The following is a 20,200-nucleotide window of genomic DNA, read 5'->3' on the forward strand; positions in this document are numbered from 1 at the left end:
TATACATTTAAATGTTTATAAAACATCTTCTAAATGCACAAGCAAACACAATGTAATAATATACTGATTCTATTCGTGCGAAACTGCTCGAATAATACTGAATCGGGTTAAAAGTGGATTATAGAGTTTTACGTATACAAGCAAGATTCTATTCGAGCGAAACTTGCTCGAAACATGCTTTTCAGTATACCAAACCTAACAGGTTGCTAGTCGCCCTTCATATGGATCGGGGTCAAATCGCTCCTTGACTGGCAATAGAAAATCATCCCAACTTTTTCCGGTATTATTAACCGTCCAGTTTGCCATCCATTCTGACGCCGAGTGATCGAACAAGTACTTTGTGAGATAAAGGCGATCATCGAGTGGAGTGTAGTGGTGGTTATAGTACCTTTGGATCTTACCGATCCAATCTAGGACATGCTCTCCGTCAAAACGTGGTGGTTCGAGGCGTGGCATGGAATAAGACTTGAAACCCATCGGTTCCTAAGTGACCGACGGAGGGGGCGACCAACGCTGCTGAGGTGAACGCTCGTCAAGGCTTTCCGGAGCCTCTTCGGTATGCTCTCGAACTTGGCTAGAAATTCTCCATGAGCAGCGACTAGACGGCGTAAGTCCATGAGAATCTCGAGAGCGTGTTGTTGTGATTCCATAGTTTGTCGAGATCTGGGGAAAGTGGATCGGGGAAACAATTTGGAGAGAGATTGAGCGTAAGTGTGACTTGGATAGAATGGTGGGTTGAGTGTGTGAGGGAATTGAAAAAATGAATTTGAGGGAGAGCGGTTTAGAGAGAGAAGAAAAAGAAAAGGCGTTCGGATCTGGCGTGAATTTGGAGAGGGAGAAATCGATTTTGTTAGAGGAAGAGTAAGCAATGAAAGCACCAATTGATAGAACCTTGTTTAATCGAATTAGAGCACGGACGTTTGAAGTGAAAGAAGAACAAGATAAACCCTAGTTGAGGTGCTAGGGGGCGATTTCCACCAGAACCGGGAATGAGAATAAGTAATTAACTTTATTTCTCAATGAATGAAAATACTGAGAATTCTATTATATAGAATTCTAAACCCTAACATATGTCTTGCTAATCAAGAAACATATATGCAGCGACCGCCTCACCTGGGCCATCTATGGGGACGGGATGGTCCGGCCGAGACCAGTGACAACCCTATCAATTGGTGCTTTCAGATTGGAGGGAATATTGGGTGGAAACTAACAAAGGTAAGAGTTGGGATGATTTCTTATTAGCCGTAGAGCAGCGGTTCGATCCCGAATTTTATAAGTCCTATGCAGCGACCGCCTCACCTGGGCTATCTATGGGGACGGGATGGTCCGACCGAGACCAGCGACAACCCAACCGCACATCAGCGAACCCTGTTGCATACCAGAAACCTGATCGCCAGCCACCGCATCGAAACGAGGAAGCCATACGAGTAGTTGATGAAAATCTGTGTGGTGTTCAGCCTTTGGACGTTGTCTGTCACCACATTGCTTCAGAAATATTGGAAGGGGATTTACAAATGGAGGATCATGTACATCAAACGGATGTTATTTCCTATGCACACAAGGTACTCAGTTTGGAATCTTCGATTCTAGGGTCCGATATAGAATTGGGATGCTCAAATATTGTCAACAACACAGGCTCGCTTTCTAGGCTCGAGGTGATCCCTGGCAAAACTATTCCTGTCGGATACTTGGATGAGACCAGGGACGAGGCTATGGAGACTCACCCAAAAAGAGGAAATTTTCCAGATCAGGAAAACGAGAGTTCAGATGATGTTTATTTTAAGATAAAGATGGGGATATTGATGCCCCTTTTTCATTTGATTCTAGGCAACTTGCTTCTTTTGAGATAAGTAAACTAAATGATGATGTTCACTCTCACATTCATTATGAATTTTCTGCCAACACACATGCTATTCCTACTTTTGATTTCCCACAAGTTATAAACCATTTGTTTGAATACACTCCTACACCAACCTATATGGGGTTTTGCCCAGAGACACAAAATTTTTATTGTGTTGACAAATATGATTTGTTTCAATTGGATCATCCAACCAGGCTACATCAGTTAATAGCGACTGCTACCGATGCCCGTTCGATCCCATTGCTAGATGTTGTTGCTTTGACTACACATATTGTTGCGAGGCAGGTGCCTACTTCAAGGATTGCTTTGGCATTCGTGGTGACCCATCCTCAACTGGTTCGTTCCCTAGTGACATATTTTGGAGATAGCAAATGGTGGTGTGAAAATCTTCGATTAGGTGGAGTCAAGGGAGTTCACATATTTGACCCTGGAGCTCTCGGGGGGGTTGAAACCATCCAAGTTACATTTAGCGTTGTTGAATCTAGGGTAGATGCTTCTCGTTGCAGTGTCACAGTGCTAGATGCGACTGAAATGGCGGCTATGTTCTGGATATTGTTGTGCTAGATGCGACCATGGTGGTTTTGAAAGTAATGAAGATAACGATGGATTTTTCAAGAAGTTGGCCTATAAGGAAGATGACGAAATGGTGGCAATTGCGCCTATCATAATTGATGGATCAGAGTCGGAAGCTTTCATAACCCCGTCCTCACACTCCGGCATTGCTATGGATATCCAAATCAAGTCACTCGTGTTCTTGTTTCATGACCCACCTTGAGGTCAAGGTGGTTTTCAACGGTGGGAGAGTTGATAGGTTCCTCGATTTAGCAAATCTCACCGAAGATCATCTTCAATATCATAGTATCTTCTATTTTAGTTAGTTACCTTTATTTATTTTCCATATCTTTTATATGCTTTTATTTAATTATCTTGCTTGATTAACAAGATATGTGTTAGGGTTTAGAATTCTATAAATTATAAAATTCTATAGTATTTTGAATCATTGAGAAATATAAAATAAACTTCTATTCTCATTCTTGTTCCAACAACCCTAGAACTCATACTAGGGAATTATCTCTTTTGCTCCGTTCAATCTTCGCGTGCTCTACAAACCTCTCGATAGGGAACTTAGACCCTATCACAATACATACTAAAATACGTATATTATGTTATTCCATCGATATACGTAAGCTCCCATATTGACTAAAGTGGGTTCCACGCGCTTTGGTGACTCGAGCTCTCCACCTTCATTAATCCATCAAACTCCATGAAAATGAAGCTATAATTACTCCGCTAAACCTAATTCGAAATCCCATTTTAAAATTCGTACCTATGGATTAAGTTGATCCCTAAAAATCGAATATTTTTTGTTCAATCTACAGTCTTTCTTGGACTCATTCCCGCCCTTCCATCCCCTCAAATTCCAAAAAAAGAAACATCCAAACCAATTAACTCACCAACAATAACATGCTGATGATACTTGTATTGTGATAGTACCTGTATTGTTTTTTGTTGTATTGTTTTCCCTAAAATATTAATTTAATTCTCCGTAGGACCACCGGATGTTTGGTGTTTTGGTTCCCCCAATAAGCAAATTTGCTTCCGATTCTCTCCCTTAGGCACCCGTGATTATTTTATTTGCAGATATTCACGCATTTATAGTTTTATACAGTACCCAATATTTACCATCTTTTGCAATTTTAAAACGTCGGAGGCCATGGTTTGTGGGTGGTGAAGTTGTCGACATGTCTCATAAGCGCCACGGATGAGAAGAAGGTGGCTCCATCGATGAGAAGCGTTTGAGGAAATCTCATTCTTTTAGAAGGTAGTTGGATGGCTCAAGAAATTTTTGATGATTTTAGGCACATGATACGTTATGTGTTAGTCATTAGTATGTAGAGGTGATCAACTCTGTCTTGGAGATTTAATTGAGGATCAATTTCTGTAACATAATAGTAGTATAGTAGTTTCTGAAAATTGGTTCATCTAAGGAGAAAGGTAAAATGAGCTTTAAGATGTGCATTTGCATGCTTGTGTTAACTCATGGTATTTCAAGGGGGTAAGTTGGACTGTTTGATTCCCAAAGGCCAAGTTCATTGATCTTCATCTTGGTTCGTCGGAGTTTCGATAGTACTAAGATGTTCAGTTTGCTAATTCACCTTTTTTGCTACTTCTCATAGTGTAGTGCTGGAAGTGATCAACTTGATAAGAATGCAAAATCTCATGAACCCATTGTTGGAGCCTCTGATTCGCCGAGTTGTAAGTATAATTGAAATGTTTGCTCTTCATATATCTGTGATATACTCCCTCTGTCCCATTAGAAATGCAACGTTTTCCTTTTTGGATTGTCCCACTAAAAATGAAACGTTTCCTAAAATGGAAACATCACTCTCTCTACTTTTCCCCCTCTCTTACTTTACTCTCTCTTCATTAACTCACAAAACAACACTTGCATAAAATCCTGTGCCGAAAACTAAATGTTTCATATTTATTGGGATGGAGGGAGTATATTGTTTTGACCATTTCTTGTATTTTTGTTTTTCATTCCATTTATTGGGAGCATATATAACTTAGTCAGTTGATATCGTTACCACGTAACTCGTCATTAAATTCGTGGTGGCAGAAGCCTATATTTTACTCCATATATTTCAGAAAACAACGAGATACTCTATTGTTTAACACTCAGAAAAGAGATACTCTATTGTTTAACACTCAGAAAATTGATTATCTGCTTGCATCTAATTTGTTTTAGTGTCAGAAATTATGTTATCTTGTTTGTTGCACACCTTTTCCTGATTCCATCAATTAGATGTCTGTATTAATATCATCAACTACTTAAAATTGTGTGCTCAATTACTTCTAATATGTGTAGGCTATCTAGTATTTTCTTTTCCAGGCATAGGTTTTGATTGATGAAGGAAGACGTTTACTAATATTAAGTTTGTTTCGACTCGAGCTCTCAGGTCAATGAGGAGGTGGACTCAGCATTAAAGAAGTGTATAGTTTCCGCCACACGGTATGCCACCAGTCCTTAGTTCAAAGACACAGTTTTATTCATCGGGAATTTTCATACTGTTCATACACCATTATGCCCTTTGGATCAAATTTGCAGGAATTCTGGGAAAGAGCCATGCTCTTCTGATCCAAAGAGTATACAGTTACAGTTGTTGTTAAAAAATTTTAATGCTATATTTCTTCCCATTTTCACTGGGATCCGTATCGAGGGAGACTCTGGCACAAGTGTGGAAGTTGCTTTAGTTGACGTTCATACTGGGGAAGTTGTTTCTAATGGTGCTTAGTCCTCTGTAGATGTGGAAATAGTAGTACTTGAAGGATATTTTGATGGTGACGAGGGAGGTAATTGGACCCTCGATGAGTTCGCAAATAATATAGTGAGAGAGCGGGAAGGCAAAAAGCCTCTTTTAACCGGAGATGTGATATTGACCCTTAACAGTGGCATGGATCTGTGGGTGATATTTCATTTATGGATAATTCAAGCTGGACAAGAAGTCGTAAGTTCAGATTGGGGGCTAGATTGCTAGATGATGCTGGTGGTCTCAGAATAAGAGAGGCCAGAACAGATCCCTTTGTTGTCAAGGATCATTGTGAAGAATGTGAGTTCACTTCCTTGTCAATATGTTTTTTATTTATAACTCTCTCTTATTTCCATTGTTGTGCATTCGTTATGGCCGATGAAAGTGGAAACATAAGAGTTATATATGTAGATGTCTATAATGTGCAACAGTAGAGAGAATATTAGGGCCATGTTGGTTGACCTTTTTCCATTTTGTATTTCGCCTTTCAAGTGTACAAGAAGCACCATCCTCCATCCCTGACTGATGAAGTTTGGCGGCTGGAGAAAATTGGAAAAGACGGAGCATTTTACAAACGCCTGAGCAAGGAAGGAATTAGGACCGTGCATGATTTTCTGCTCCTATTCTCCTTGGACCCCACAAGGCTTCGAAACGTAAAGATACTATCAAACTCATCATATATTCATAATCATGAGATATGTTTAATATAAAGTTACATTAAGATCCATAGCAAGTAATAGTAAAAGTTGTTGAAATTCCTGTAGATCCTCACGAATGGCATGTCCACTAAGAAGTGGGAAGTCACTATGGAGCATGCTCGGACATGTGTACTGGAAAAAAAGTTGTACATGTACAACCCCGCATCTCCAGGACAGAATGGTGTTGTTTTTAATGTAGTTGGACAAGTGGTCGGGATATTCTCCAATGGCCAGTATGTGGCCTCTGATAAGTTGACCGATGATGAAAAGGTTACCTTATGCTATTTATTTACCTTTTTATTATTGATGTGTAATATTTTGATAGGATGAATTACTAATTATATTGTAATTGCATTCGGTGTTGAGTTCAGGCAGATGCTCATTAGTTGGTCACCTCCGCATTTAGATTTCATGAGAAAATTGTGATCATAGACGAATCGGCCCTTAATATGCCTACCTCTTCGCCATGCGTATCTAATGCTGAACCCTCCCAAACTTGCTCTCTGAGGGTAGTTACCAGCAAGATTCAACAACTTCTCAGAAAATGAGCACATCCACCTACTGTCTACTAGTAGATTCTTCCCCGGATTTTATGCAGTCATTCTATCCCTTTGGAGCTTCCAATAGCTTCGACTACTATCTTCCTAGTATCGACCCAATGGAAATTAGGTATGACCAGCCTCTAGGTTTCCCTAGTCAGGTCATGGACACCTCAATTTGCGGCACTGATACCATGGCCGGGGCATTCTCCCAAAGCGAGCATTTAAAGTATTTTGAGCCAGATTGTTCTCTACGGAGTCCCAATGATAGAAGTCATAAAGGGTGGAACTTTTTGGCGTGCGTATTGAGATGACGGTTCTCTGTGAAAAGAATCGTGTCTAGGAAGAGCCGGTGCTAGGTTGATATCTTGATGACATGCCGCTGTTGGTATATACACATGTTCGTCGTGACCATTCATTTGTCGAATGTTAAAATGATCTGCCCGACTAGATGTTGCGCGCAGTTATTATCTATAGAGAAGTTTGATGGAAGCTTTTATGTATAATTGTTAGTGAAAATGGGCATTCATTTATTTAGGGGGTTGAAGTTGAAGATATTTCTACTACTATTGGTATAAAACAGATTGGTTAATGAGGGTATTATTTCTTTCAATGCTTGATTCAAGCCAGTTTTAGTATTCCAATGCAAAATGTGTGTGAATTATTCTTCTATTTGTTGTCAATGCATTGTCTGTTTACGTCAATGATATTTGAGCAACTATGAGTAAATTCTAAATACTATATAATGAACACAATTTGACACAAATCATTGATTCTTGAATATTGCAAAAACTTTCAAGGAGATGCTATTACACAATATACTTGAAAAACACTTAGAAGAATACTTTTATGGGAAAAAAAGATCAAACAAGAAACATAAACAGAAACCTTTTAATACTAAAAAGATGTAACATAGTTACTAATCTGTATATACATCCGTATGTTGTGAAGTTTATAATCTATGCAAAAGCGAATACCCAGCCCTGTTATTGCAATGCCTGAGAATCATAATGCTTTGCATCTACATTTTACAAACCTTGTTGTCTTCACACATTTCTTTCTGCAAAATAAGTTAACAAAATCCAGTCGTTTAGTAGTTTCAAACATACAAATTTTTGTGATGCACTTCAATTCTCGTATGCCTGACCTACATGCTGTGGTAGCACTTTTCGACTATAAATAGCGTGGAAAAATAAGATGATATGCGAGATTGAAAAGGATGCATCATTCATGGATGCAAGCACATGCATACTTTTCTCCTCCTTGCCTCCAAAACTTCTTCTAGCGGTGGTCGGCCTGTGCAACGTCATAAATTTGTAAGGCATCAACATCAGTGAAGATCGAGATGTGGAAAAGGTGTCCAGAAAAAAGGAATGCACCTGTGACTTGAATACGATATTTAGCCCAAACTCCATAAAAAGCATCTGCAATGCTTGCAATGTGTGGGTCACACATTGTCATCAGTTCACTCAATAGATGAAAGAAGCTTCCAGTTGAGGAAAGAGACAGAGGATAACAGCACATTATTTGAAGATGTCGAAGATGGACTTACAGGTTCGTATTTTGTAATGGCATAAACTCATCCCAAACCAACTGCTTCATAAAGTTTTCTGAATGCCAGCATAGTGAAATCTCTTGTGTTATATGTTGCTTGAAAGTTGAAAGGCAACTCAACAAACTCAACCTAAATTCAAGAAAATTAACTTTCGGACGTACCTATTCTATGAGAAGTTTGTATGCATATATCAGCTACAAAAATATACATAAATGTTTATTTATGCATTCAAACATCGACCATAATAGTACTATTTGATAAGGTTGTATGAACACTCATCAAATTTAATAGTACTACTTGTTGTGAAGAGTGAATGCCGTTTCTGAGGGAGGTTTGCAACTTGCAGTTTCTAAGTTGATGATATAAAATTTTATCTGCACACATGACTAGCATTACATAGGATAGCAATATCAAACATCTAGGAACGTGTGAACTACCTTAAAGCCACAAGTAAACTAGATAGGACATCAACCATCAGAGAGTACTAGGAGTCCATTATAGGAAGATTTAACAGGAACATGTAAAATGAAATAGAGTTGACATGAAACTAAGAGTTAGAACTATAAAGAGTGAAACACATAAATATTAACCTCAACATCTTTCACAACAGTGCCATCTGATTGAATTGCGTGGATTTGTCCCACTACCTGTATTTGGAGGAAAATCGGAAAAAGTTAGCTACAGCAGAATCAAAAGAAGCATGTCTGTTGTAACTAACATTGCATTTCATCATTTTAGACAACCTTGGCTCATGCCCTTGAAGCCAAAAACAGATAACTCTAAAGATTCTTTTGCAAGATTGACAAAACCAATCAATATAGTAATAACTAAAAAGGATGAGAACATACAGTTTCATAATCAAGGCCTTGATTGTCCTCTGGACTGTACTCATCCGAGCTCATGTCCACGAATTTAATAGTTCGGTATCCTTCATTCCTCTCCCTCAGCATATTAACCTGGTAACAACATGATTCAAGGTAAAATTCCTTTTCAAAACACTAATAAATCAGATAACATATCATGATTCGATCCAACGATCACGAAAAATATCGTTACAACGTTGTGATTACCTCCCTCATACATAAAGAACACTCCCCATCATAAAGCATCTTAAACTTCCAATTCTCGGATGATCCCTCCCCACTTTCTTTATTCAGAGGCTTACTATCCACAGCAGATCCATTTACTGCTCAAATTGACAATCTCACTCCTAGAAATGACGAGAAAATTCAAATTCAAACGCTGTCGAACTCTACTCTCCAAATTTACACTCCAAACTTAGTCATCGGAAAGGAAAAATCATACTATCACATAGTATAATCGAAGATTTTGCCAAAAAAACAACATCGACAAAAAATTAAAGCCGCAAATCACTCACAGAATATTAAATCGAAAACATGTATGATATGTTCATACCCGATTTATAGCGAGGAATAAGGGATGGCTTGAGCAAAGGGATTGAAGCAGAGACATTGTGTGATGTTGAGAAATGACGAGGGACGGAAAAGAGGCGGGTGTTTGAACGTCTTCCAACAGAGATTGCTCCTCGTAACGCCATCAACGATTATTCTAGCTTTCGTATAGAGACATTGTATTATGTTGCTACCAACAGTTTTGTGCTTACGTGGCGCCACCGTCTTCATTCAAATGATTCGCGGGCGTCGGGCGGCGCTGAATTCGGGTAGGACTGTATTTGGCCCAACCCAACCTCATATTATAAAGGGTCAAAAGTGATAATACATAAACAATTTGGCTATTTCGAAAATAAAAAGAAGAAAGCTTCCCACATCAATAGTGTGTGCACAAATCGGGGTAAGAGCATCTCCAATAGCGGCTAGCCCACCGGCTTGCCGATTCGCGTCGCTAGCCGGTCAGCTAGCCGAACCATTGTAATCGGCCAGCGCCTTTTCGGCGAGAAAATAGGCGAGTGCACGCCGATTTGCGAGCGCTGGCCGCCATTGTGGCGTGCCGATCGGCCAGCGCAATTTTTTATTTTTATTTTTTTGAAATTTTGAAAAACTATATATACGCGATTTTAGTTTCATTATGCACCACTTGTTTTAACAATTTTTCTCTCTCTCTAAATTTCTGTACAAGAGCAACATCGAGCGATGGACAACAACAACGAGTCCAGTCCGGCGACGAGCGGATCTCAGACTCCCACGGTACCCGTGGGGTGTGGATGGGGCCAGATGGGCGGGATGGGCGGGCAGATGGGCCAAGGGTTTAACATCCCTTGGCAACGGTTGATGGGGTTGATGGCGGGCGCGCAGGGGGATGCGGTGGGGGATGTCGGGCGGGGGCAAGGCTACAGCGGCGGGCAGGGCAAAGCCGGGGTGGGGAGGTATGCCCCAGATGCCACAGCAGATGCTTTGCAACAGATGATGGGGATGATGTCGGTATGGCAGGGAGGGATGCAGCCCGGGATGCGAGGGGTCACCGGGGGGGGACACGGTCTATCGCCCACTCTTGATTTTTTTGACGGCTTCGTCTCACACGTCGACCCCGGTGGAGACGCGGTTCATTGGGGATGACCGGTTCTCATTGCATGAGCTGGGGATCGATATCGGGGAGGCGGACACTGCCATTCCAGCGGGGGAAGTAGGGGGGTTCGGGCCGCGCCGAAGCAGAAGAAGACCAAGGGAAAGAGCAAGGTGGTCGGCGAGTCGTCGCAGCTGGCTGTTGACGACACCCCCACGCAGAGGAAGTGGACGGAAGAGGAGTATGTCGCCCTAGCCAAGGCGTGGTTGTCGGTTTGCGACGATCCGCCGGTTGCGAACAACCAGCGGATCGTCAACATGTGGGCTAAGATTAGAGCAGCCTACAGGAGGTACCGCCCGCACGGTGGTAGGCTGTCGACACGCACCCCCACGCGAGAGGAAGTGGACCCGGAAGAGGAGTATGTCGCCCTAGCCAAGGCGTGGTTGTCGGTTTGCGGCGATCCGGCTGGTTGCGAACAACCACGTGGATCGTCAACATGTGGGCTAAGATTAGAGCAGCCTACAGGAGGTACTGCCCGCACGGAAATGACTTCACCGGGGAGGAGTGCCGGAAGGAGTGGGAACGCATCGAGGGCCGCGGTCGGCCGATTTTCGGGGTTGTACGCCAACGCCCTCCGCATGATGAATAGTGGGCAGAATTGAGGAGGACGCCCGGAGGATAGCGGAGAGTCGGTTCCCCAAGCCGGGGGTTTATAAGGAGTTCACCTTCCGGGAATGTTATCTGGTGCTGAAGGACTCCGAGAAGTTCTGGGCGGGGGTCGACGCTGGGTGGACGAAGAAGCAGAAGCTGAACTATTCGGCAATTACAGTGGCAGCAGTGGCGGTTCCCACGACCTCCCGCCGGATGCTGAGGAGTTTCCGTCTCCTCCATCGTTTGCTCGCCGCACTCGCCCGGTTGGCCAAAAAGCGGGCGCAACGGGCAGCGAGGGGATCCCCCCCTATCGCCCCGGGAGGTCCAGTCGGCACCCCCCACCCGCGTAAACCTTATTCTCGGGTCAAAAAATGCGGGAACAGATGTACAAGGTCTTCCAAGATTGGAGGGCCGCAACTGACCCCACGGAGAAGAGTTTTCTTCACTCGATGCTCGAGAGCATGCGGGTCGATTTGGATACCGCGAGGGCACAGATGGGGGGCTCAGACGCGGGCTCAGATGCCACCGATGTGGAGGTCCCAGATGGCCGCGGCAACGGCGGCGACGGCGATGAAGAGTAGAGAGAGACGGGGCTCGTGTGTGGAAGCCCGATTTTTTTTTAATTATGTACTTTTTTTATCTATGTACCTTTTTTATTTAAATGAAATGAATGCATTTTCCCGTGTATGTCTCGTAAATTTAATTCCGTAAATAATCGTAAATTTAATTGCGTAAATGTAGTTGTTTTTGAATTATTTTTATTGCGGCTAGCCTGTTGCTGGCCTTAGGCTAGCCTATTTGATTAAAATGATGATGTGGCAGGTGGAATTTTAGTGCTGATGACGTGGCAGAGAGAGAGGCTAGCCTGTGGCTGGCCTATTGCCATTGTGGATGCTCTTAGTGTTCCAAATTGATACGTTTTGTCAAATTCCTTTAACACCATTACTTTCTTAGGAGTATTTTCTCTTTTTTTTATATATATATTCACTCCCAAATCTCCATCCATTTTAATATTAGAATCAGAATTCCCCTAAATCTCCCACCATCTTATATCTATAGACATAAAGACGCAAGAATATAAGCATAAAAATGTTCTTGACTCAATATCAGTATGAAACCTTATTCGTACAAAATATTCGTATGAAAAGTACTCTTATCACATTTTTGCCATTTGCAATTTAGGAGAGTGATCAAATACTAACTCATCATTTAATTACTAACTACAATTAATTTAAGGCCATAGAATTTTAAAAAACGTATGGTCTACAATTTATCACGTGTAATTTTCGTTTTTATTAATTAAATCAAAAAAGATAAAAAAAACTCCAAATTAGGGTTTTGGATGAAAATGTCAATACAATGTTTCGAAAATATTAACACAATACTTTGAGAATGTCAACCCAATACTTTAAGAATGTGAACTCATGGCTAATATTGGCATTCTACATGTATTATATTGACATATTTTGTATAGTATGTTTACATTTTCTGCTATACGAAAAAATTAAAAATTTTCGAATTTTTTAAAAATTTTGACGTCGGAACATATGCATGTAGGATATCGTTGGAATCCTTATAAAATTATCTTTAATTTGATATATGTTATATGAATTTAAAGTTTTGGGATTTCTTTTAAAAGTTAGTTATAACTAAACATGTAGTTAATTGACATTAATACCCCTATTGATATTTTTTGGAATTAATTATATAGCCTTATTGACGTTTTTCGTTGATAGTATTGATATTTAAAAATTGATGATCTAAGCCTTTAATTTGAATATCTAATTGCTACTATTTAGTTGTAGTTAGTAAGTTATAAGGTAACAATATAACATTCTCCACCATCTATCACTGCAAGTCTGCAACACTTCCTCCTCTCTTGCTCTCACACATACAAAGCAGCCCACCAATCTCCATCTTTCCCCTTCCCTTTCTTCCCAACAAAATTTTTTATCGTATCCAATTAAGTTTTTTCAAAGCTTTTGTAAAAGTTTTATAACTATGCATTGACAGAGAGCAATAAAAAGAAAGGGAAGATCCATGAATCTGGAGAGAGAAAAGAACGATCTTGAGTTCTTTGGAGTTCTTCATAGTGATTTCTAGCAATACACAGTAAGTCATCTTCTTGCTTCTCACAGTGATACTAAATTAATTTGTAAATGGGAAGAAAAAAGAAGAGAAGTAACTGTGTTAAAGGGATTTGACGGAATGTATTAATTTGGAAGACTAAGTAAATATTTCGTATGAAATATATAATTTAAAATTTATTGTACTAATTGAAGCAATAGCGAAACAAATCTCAGCAAACTGTCTCTTCTATCTGAACCCTTGTAGAGGAAAAGAGGTGAAAAACATGGCGTTTTTGCTCAACAAAACCGCTCTCTCCGCACTCCGGTTCAATTCCAGGTACGTCTATGAGCTTCGCATTTCAATTGGGTTTTTTTTCTCTCGTGGTGTTCAAATGTGGAAATAATCTAGCTGTAAAGTTTGATGGGTTTGATATGACAATTTGTACAGAAATCAAATGATTCGCTGGCACTCTCAAGGCGTGGATTTCATGTGGAGCCAGGGATTCGCGAGAAGGCGGTGAGTGATTTATATTTTGTTTCATTTTGGTATTGTATTTATTTTTATTTTCATGCTAGATCGTATTTAGTGTGGATAATTGGATCTGAATTGATGCGTGGGTAATTATATGATTCTATTTTTATGATTGATTGTGAATTTTTAACCGAAATTAAGAGTTTCAGCTTTTGGGTTTGCGGAAAATCTTTTCATTCTGTGCGATGTTAGATGTTTCATCTGTATTGAACCAACCGAATATGGTTCGAGATGGAAAATAAGAAACGATAAGCAATTAGTTGATTGCCTCGTATTGATCATAGTCTGAAGTTCAAGATCGAATTTTGGATTGTGGATATAATTAGAGGATTTGAATTTGTATTGAATCTATTGATAATATTGAATTACAAAAGGGTTTGTTGTTTTACTTGTGCCAATTCTGGTTCTTATTTACAAAATTACAATGATTACAGCAGTGTTATGTTTCAGCTGTGGTAGCACGCATTCATACTTCATTTATAATTCAGTCAAGAGCTTAATCTACTGGAAAAGAAGCAACATAATTTGATGAGTTTACTTTTCTCCCTGAGATATCCTATTTTTGTAATTGGAGCTGGCTGGGAGATACATATTCTTAAAGGGCATTTAGCATATCTAATGATTATCTCTCTCTTTGAACTTCGATGTTCTTGATTTGTTTTTCTGTTCATCCCTCTAATAGTTCTTTCTTAAATTTCCAATACAATGTTTTCTGCCTCGGGTCCCTATCACTTTGTTGTATGCATCTTCATGTTTCAGTGATCACTTCTTTCTTTCTCTCCATCTATATGTATTTGGAAATTATATCGAGGGTCTGAAATAGTATGTTTTATTGCTTGCAATGTGGTATGATTGAGTTGATAAGATTCCAGAAGGATTTGCATGATGATATCTTTTTCCTGGCTGTTGTATATTTCCCCATGCACTTGTGGCTTTTGTCCCATGTGGTATTTACCATATCTTGAATGATTGAATTGTGTTTCAGCTCTTGGCAGAGGACTCTTCTCTAAAACGCTTCAAATCACATAAGCAAGGAGTACGGCGACTCAAAGTTGTAGGAGATATTCTTACCGTTGTAGTTGTAGCTGGTACGTTTATCCTTTAACACCAACTCCCAATTAGTTTATCTACTCCGTAGGCTGTATAGCTCTTTGTTTTATGGTTTTTACCTTCTAGAACTTTAGTAATGCAGTTGACCAATAAACCTGAAATGTGTCGTTATCAGCTATCCTGATGATTTTGTATGACACCAGCAAGCAATGCTTTTAAATATGAATTAACTTGATCACCTAGTCTTCTAAAACATTTAGCTGGGATTATGACTGACAAACAAATCCGTAGAAATGCTTTTGTTTCCAGCCTCGAATATTTGAAAAGTAGCATTGGTTGAAAAACTTACTAGTTTTACTGTAAAACAGCTCAGTGGAAGTGTTTTGGTATTTATGTATGCAATATAATATGCTGCAAACCTTTTGTAAAGTACTCCATTATCTAAGCAGTCATCAGTTGTATCAAGCCATAAGGACTTTTGCGTTCTACTCCATTTGAAATTCTTACTTCAAGAGGGGGAATCGTTTTACTGTGGTTTCGATTGTTGAAAAGAGTTACTATGCAATAAGGTTTGTCTAGCTTCTTGTCATTTAACAGGGTATCTGACCTCTCTCTCTTCTTTTTTGTGATGCTTGTGCTCAGGATGCTGCTATGAGATCTATGATAGAGCAGTTAGGCGAGAGGAAGCTCGTAAGAAGGCAACTTAAGAGTGTGCGCTGCCCGATCAGTCAGTTTGATATTTTTGCTCTAGCAACTTGTTCGAACTCTATTGCTGGTTTGAAATAAATGCAAAAAAACTCGTGGTGCTTTTTAGCTACAAGATTGCAAGTTGAATTTTTTCTGTATTGTACAGATGCAATTTATTGCATTAACTTGCTCACAAACTATATACTACTTGTGTTGAATCTCACTCCGGAAATCTCTTAAATGACTGCCATCCTGGTAATAACATTATCTACTTGGAAAATGGTTTTCTTAATGAAAGTCTAATACATCCATTTTTCGATTTAGGGGGTGAATTATATTGCTAACTATTTAAGTTGCTAACTCTATTAACTTATCAATACAGTGTATTAAAAATGTCAATACGGTGACATTAAAATGTCAACATTAAATATCAACACATTATATTGAAGTTCAACAAAATTATGTGTTGATATTTTAATGTCATCACGTTGACATTTTTAATACAGCATTGATGAGTTAACAAGTTAGCAATTGATTACACCCCTTCAATCTAATGTTTAAGATTTAGTCCATCGTGATTATGATTTAGTTATTCATATACCACTACCTTCAACAAGTCGTTTGAAAATTTATGCTAGTAAGAATGTCATTAACTTAATTTGTAATGTTAAATGCGTGTTGAAATTATTAAGATTAAAGTCCAATTTTGGTCCCTTACATTTGCCTTAAAATTCTTTTTGATCTCATACATTAAGTTTGTGACCTTTTGGTCCCTAACATATTGTTTTGGTCCCAAACAAGATCACAAGCTTAATGCATGAGATCCGAAAAGAATTTTATGGAAAATGTACGGGACCAAAATTGGAGTGTAGTTCTAGATTATAATTAGTTATTAAGTTGATCAAACATTTTAACTGTTAATTTTAACAGAGAATGTTTATTTTGAACTAAAATAATATATTGAGGACCAAAATATACTAAAACAATATGATAAAGACCAAAAGATCTTAATGTATTAGACCAAAAAAAATTTTAGAGCAAAAATTGATCTTTAGTCGATTATTAAATGAGTCAACATTCGGCTATAATGGGCCACTACTATATCTAGAATTTAAAAGACTCTGTTGATTAGTCGCGACTTGTGAGTGATTAGTGCTTGATGTATAAAAGAAAGTTTAATTTTATTTTATTGTTTTAATTTGTCCATTAAAATTATCAATAGAAAAATTCACTACTTTTTTCATGTTTGTTTTACCTATTTTTTTCCTTCTCTAATACTCCCTCCATCCCCGATTAAGAGTCACACATTTCCATTTCGGTCCGTCCCCAATTAAGAGTTACACTTCATTTTTACCATAAATAGTCAATAGGTCTCACATTCCACTAACTCAATTCACTCAAATTTTATTATAAAACCAATATAAAAAAATGGGTCTCACATTTCATTAACTTTTTCAACCAACTTTTCTTTATATTTCTTAAAATTCGTGTCCGGTCAAAGTGTAACTTCTAATGGGGACGGAGGGAGTAATTTCAAACGTACAAACGCTTTTAAGTTTTAACAGTAAACTAATTTGATTTTGTCATCTTCTCAACCGATTAATGGCGGCTTACGCAGCTCTACTTTCTGTTATGAATACCGTTGATTACATCCAAAACCACCCTCAACCTTCAACTTCTCTTGATCATTCCTCAATTCAGTTACTCCGCGGAAACATTTGCTTCTTCCTTGATTTTATAGAAACTTATTCTTCTCATGGTCATGGAGGTATCAACGAAACTGTCGATGATTTGGTGAATCAGATTGCAGCTGCAGCTCATGTCGCTGAAGATGCATTCGAATCCCACGCCATTTCTCAATTTCGTGATGGTGGTGACTCTCTCGATCTGCACAAGGTAATTGTAGCAATGGATCTTCTCAGAGATAAGACGTTGAAGGTGAAAGAGGAAAGGGGGCTCAAACATCATCAGCCAACACCTAATTCATCAAAACCCCCAATTTCTGGAGAGACAATTATGGTTGGATTTGATGACAACTTAACACAACTCCTGGATGTGCTTACCGGAAATGAGTCCAGCCGCCAAATCATCTCAATCGTCGGCATGGCCGGAATTGGTAAGACTACACTCGCCAAAAACACTTTTGAGAATTCAATCATTATTAGACGCTTTGATGTTCGTGCTTGGGTGTCTGTTTCCCAGGATTATAATTTGTCAAGTATTTTCCTAGGGCTTCTTTCTCACCTAAAGGAACTCACTAGCAATATTGAATTGGTTGCCAATGAAAGAGATGAGTATCGATTAGGAGAGCAATTGTATAAAACTTTGGTGGGTAGGAGATATTTGGTTGTGTTGGATGACATGTGGAGTGTTGAAGTTTGGGACAAGATAAAGTTCTACTTCCCTGATGATGGCAATGGGAGTCGCCTCGTTTTCACTACTAGGTTTTCAGATTTGGCTGTATATTGTAGTTCGGTTTGTGTTGAGATGAATCTTTTAAATGAGTATGAATGTTGGGAGCTATTATGTGTGAGGGTATTCGGACATGAAGATTGCCCTGTTGAACTAGAGCTAATTGGGAGAGAGATTGCTGCAATGTGCAAAGGGCTTCCTCTGTCAGTTACTGTGATTGGAGGGCTTCTTCAAAAGTCAGCTAAGACAGTTGAATATTGGCAGGATGTATTAGTGAATATAAGATCAGTTTTGAGTTCCGGAGAGGGTGATCATTGCTTAAATGTGTTGTATTCTGGTTATACCCATTTGCCTGCTCATCTAAAGCCGTGTTTTCTTTACATGGGGACGTTTAAAGAGGATTCAGAGATTCAAGTCTCGCAACTCACCAGACTTTTGGTTGCAGAGGGGTTTCTAAAACCAGAAGGTAATCGAGTCTTGGAAGAGGTTGCGGAGGATTACTTGAAGAATCTCGTTGATAGGAACCTTGTTGTAGTTGGTAAGTTACATAAGAATGGAAAAATTAGATCTGTTCAGATTCATGATCTTGTAAGAGATCTATGCATAAGTATAGCAGAAAAAGAGAAGTTTTGTCCTGATGGGAGAGTTTGGTTTACGAGCAAGGATTCTTGTGTAGAAGATGTGTTGCAGAAGTGTAAGCTGCGGTTCTTTGCTTACAACACACTGTCTTTGAACTCCTTGTTCGTGCTTCCTTCTTCAATATCCTTGCTTTGGAATCTGCAAACATTGATTATTGGAGGAATAGGATATTGTCTAGTTAATGCACCAGTTGAAATTTGGAATATGTCACAACTTAGGCATGTTGTGTGCAACAATATTCATCTACCCGATCCTCCACCAAGTGACGGGGGTGATGGCTTTTGCATTTTGAGAAACTTGCAAACACTCGTGGGAGTAGTGAATTTCAGATGGAGCGAGGAGGCGTGCAAGAGAGTCCCCAATGTCAAGAAATTGCACGTGAGGTTTCATGATAGCTTCGCAGGTTATGAAGATTGCTTGTACCTAGTCTATCTCCAGAATTTGAGGTGTTTACATATGCTTGAATCACTGAAGATACAGTTCCCTTTCTGTATATTGCAATATCCTATGGATCTGCTGAGCAAAAGGCTCAGTTTCCCCACTTGTCTAAACAAGCTGCATCTGATAAACTGCAGTCTTACTCGAGTAGACCTGGCAACGATTGGTTCGTTGCCCCATCTGCAAGTTGTTGAGCTAGAACACATTTCTGTTTTGGGAGGTAAGTGGAGCGCTGTGGCTGGTGATTTTCCTAGTCTCAAGTGTTTGAGAATCAACAGCTGTGATCTCGTGTATTGGGGTGTAGAGGCCTCTGCTTTTCGAGTCCTTGAGAGGCTCGTTGTGGAGGATTTGTGGCAGTTGAAAGAGATCCCTGCAGAGATGGGAAAAATATATACACTTAAACTCATTTATTTGCATCACTGCTCCGAGTCTGCGGCCATTTCAGCAATGGAGATCAAGAAAGAACAAGAGAGCTTTGGGAACGATGACCTTTTGATTCAAGTCAACATCTCTTTCTACTCCAGTTATGGTTTTCTGGTAAGGGCGAAAGAAGAGGGCTTACCCATCGATGTTATGCGATACAGGCCCTTTTGATTATATTAGAAACAGCCTGTTATGTGTGCACAAGAGTTACAAATGGCAAATGTACTCAATAAATTTGATGTATGTTTTGTCCCACATCGAAAGTGGAGAGGAGTGTTGTATGAGTGAATCAGGTATAAATAAAGAGGGAGGGATGTGGAGGAAAATTGCCTTAAACTAATGAGTAAGGAAAACAAAGCGGCAGGTGAGAACCAGCCGCCGCATCTCCAATAATGGTGCATGAATTTATGGAGGGATTATAGGCTAGCCGGAGGGATTATAGGCTGGCCGATGCGTAGACGCTGCCTCTTTTGCAGAACTTGCTCAGGCGGGCCTCTCAATACCCACCCCTATTTCAGTTTAATAATTTTAATCTTATTAATTAAATTATTAATCTTTAATTAGCCTAATTTAAACTGGAATATTTGTTTTTAAACCATTATTATTTTTATAAGGTAATAAATGTATTTGTTTACTAGTCATCATATACTTTTGTTGATTACTTGATTTAATCATAAAATATACACTTAGTTGATTTATTAATTTCTCTACATAGAATTTAGAAATTATATTTGTTGTTGTATATTAAGTTTTGAATGAAATATTTTGTCCGGTTAGACTTCAAATCCAAATACAAACCAATGTCACAAATAATAAGGTGGAGTAATAAATTATACTCTCTCCATCCACCGAAA

At 39.3% G+C, this 20,200-nt stretch overlaps 2 protein-coding genes, 1 non-coding gene and 2 pseudogenes across 4 annotated transcripts; 4 read left to right on the top strand and 1 right to left on the bottom strand.

The window, feature by feature from the left end:
* The window catches only part of LOC125206442, an 8,823-nt pseudogene extending 2,055 nt beyond the window's left edge, over nt 1-6,768 (top strand).
* A 662-nt stretch (nt 6,769-7,430) lies between these two features.
* On the bottom strand, nt 7,431-9,522 carry LOC125204010 (annotated as a pseudogene).
* A 3,419-nt stretch (nt 9,523-12,941) lies between these two features.
* LOC125204708 (succinate dehydrogenase subunit 7B, mitochondrial-like) lies at nt 12,942-15,657 on the top strand. The gene is made up of 5 exons (XM_048103424.1): nt 12,942-13,208; nt 13,431-13,506; nt 13,614-13,682; nt 14,683-14,785; nt 15,390-15,657. The coding sequence occupies exons 2-5, from the start codon at nt 13,450-13,452 to the stop codon at nt 15,452-15,454; spliced, it is 294 nt and encodes a 97-aa protein (XP_047959381.1). The 5' UTR covers nt 12,942-13,208; nt 13,431-13,449; the 3' UTR covers nt 15,455-15,657.
* A 1,387-nt stretch (nt 15,658-17,044) lies between these two features.
* LOC125204854 (putative late blight resistance protein homolog R1B-16) lies at nt 17,045-20,048 on the top strand. 2 transcript variants are annotated; one of them, XM_048103603.1, is made up of 2 exons: nt 17,045-17,550; nt 17,665-20,048. In XM_048103603.1, exons 1-2 carry the CDS (start codon nt 17,067-17,069, stop codon nt 19,515-19,517), a joined length of 2,337 nt encoding a protein of 778 aa, XP_047959560.1. In that variant the 5' UTR covers nt 17,045-17,066; the 3' UTR covers nt 19,518-20,048. The 2 variants fall into 2 exon arrangements, with proteins under 2 accessions (XP_047959560.1, XP_047959561.1); XM_048103604.1 differs by having other exon boundaries at nt 17,423-17,550; nt 17,637-20,048.
* LOC125208709 lies at nt 19,673-19,845 on the top strand. Its single transcript, XR_007174191.1, has one exon. It is a non-coding gene; the product is annotated as a U12 minor spliceosomal RNA (small nuclear RNA).
* Nucleotides 20,049-20,200: the final 152 nt, after the last annotated feature.

Source organism: Salvia hispanica, chromosome 2 (assembly GCF_023119035.1).
Source record: "Salvia hispanica cultivar TCC Black 2014 chromosome 2, UniMelb_Shisp_WGS_1.0, whole genome shotgun sequence".
NCBI classification, from domain to species: Eukaryota; Viridiplantae; Streptophyta; class Magnoliopsida; order Lamiales; family Lamiaceae; genus Salvia; species Salvia hispanica.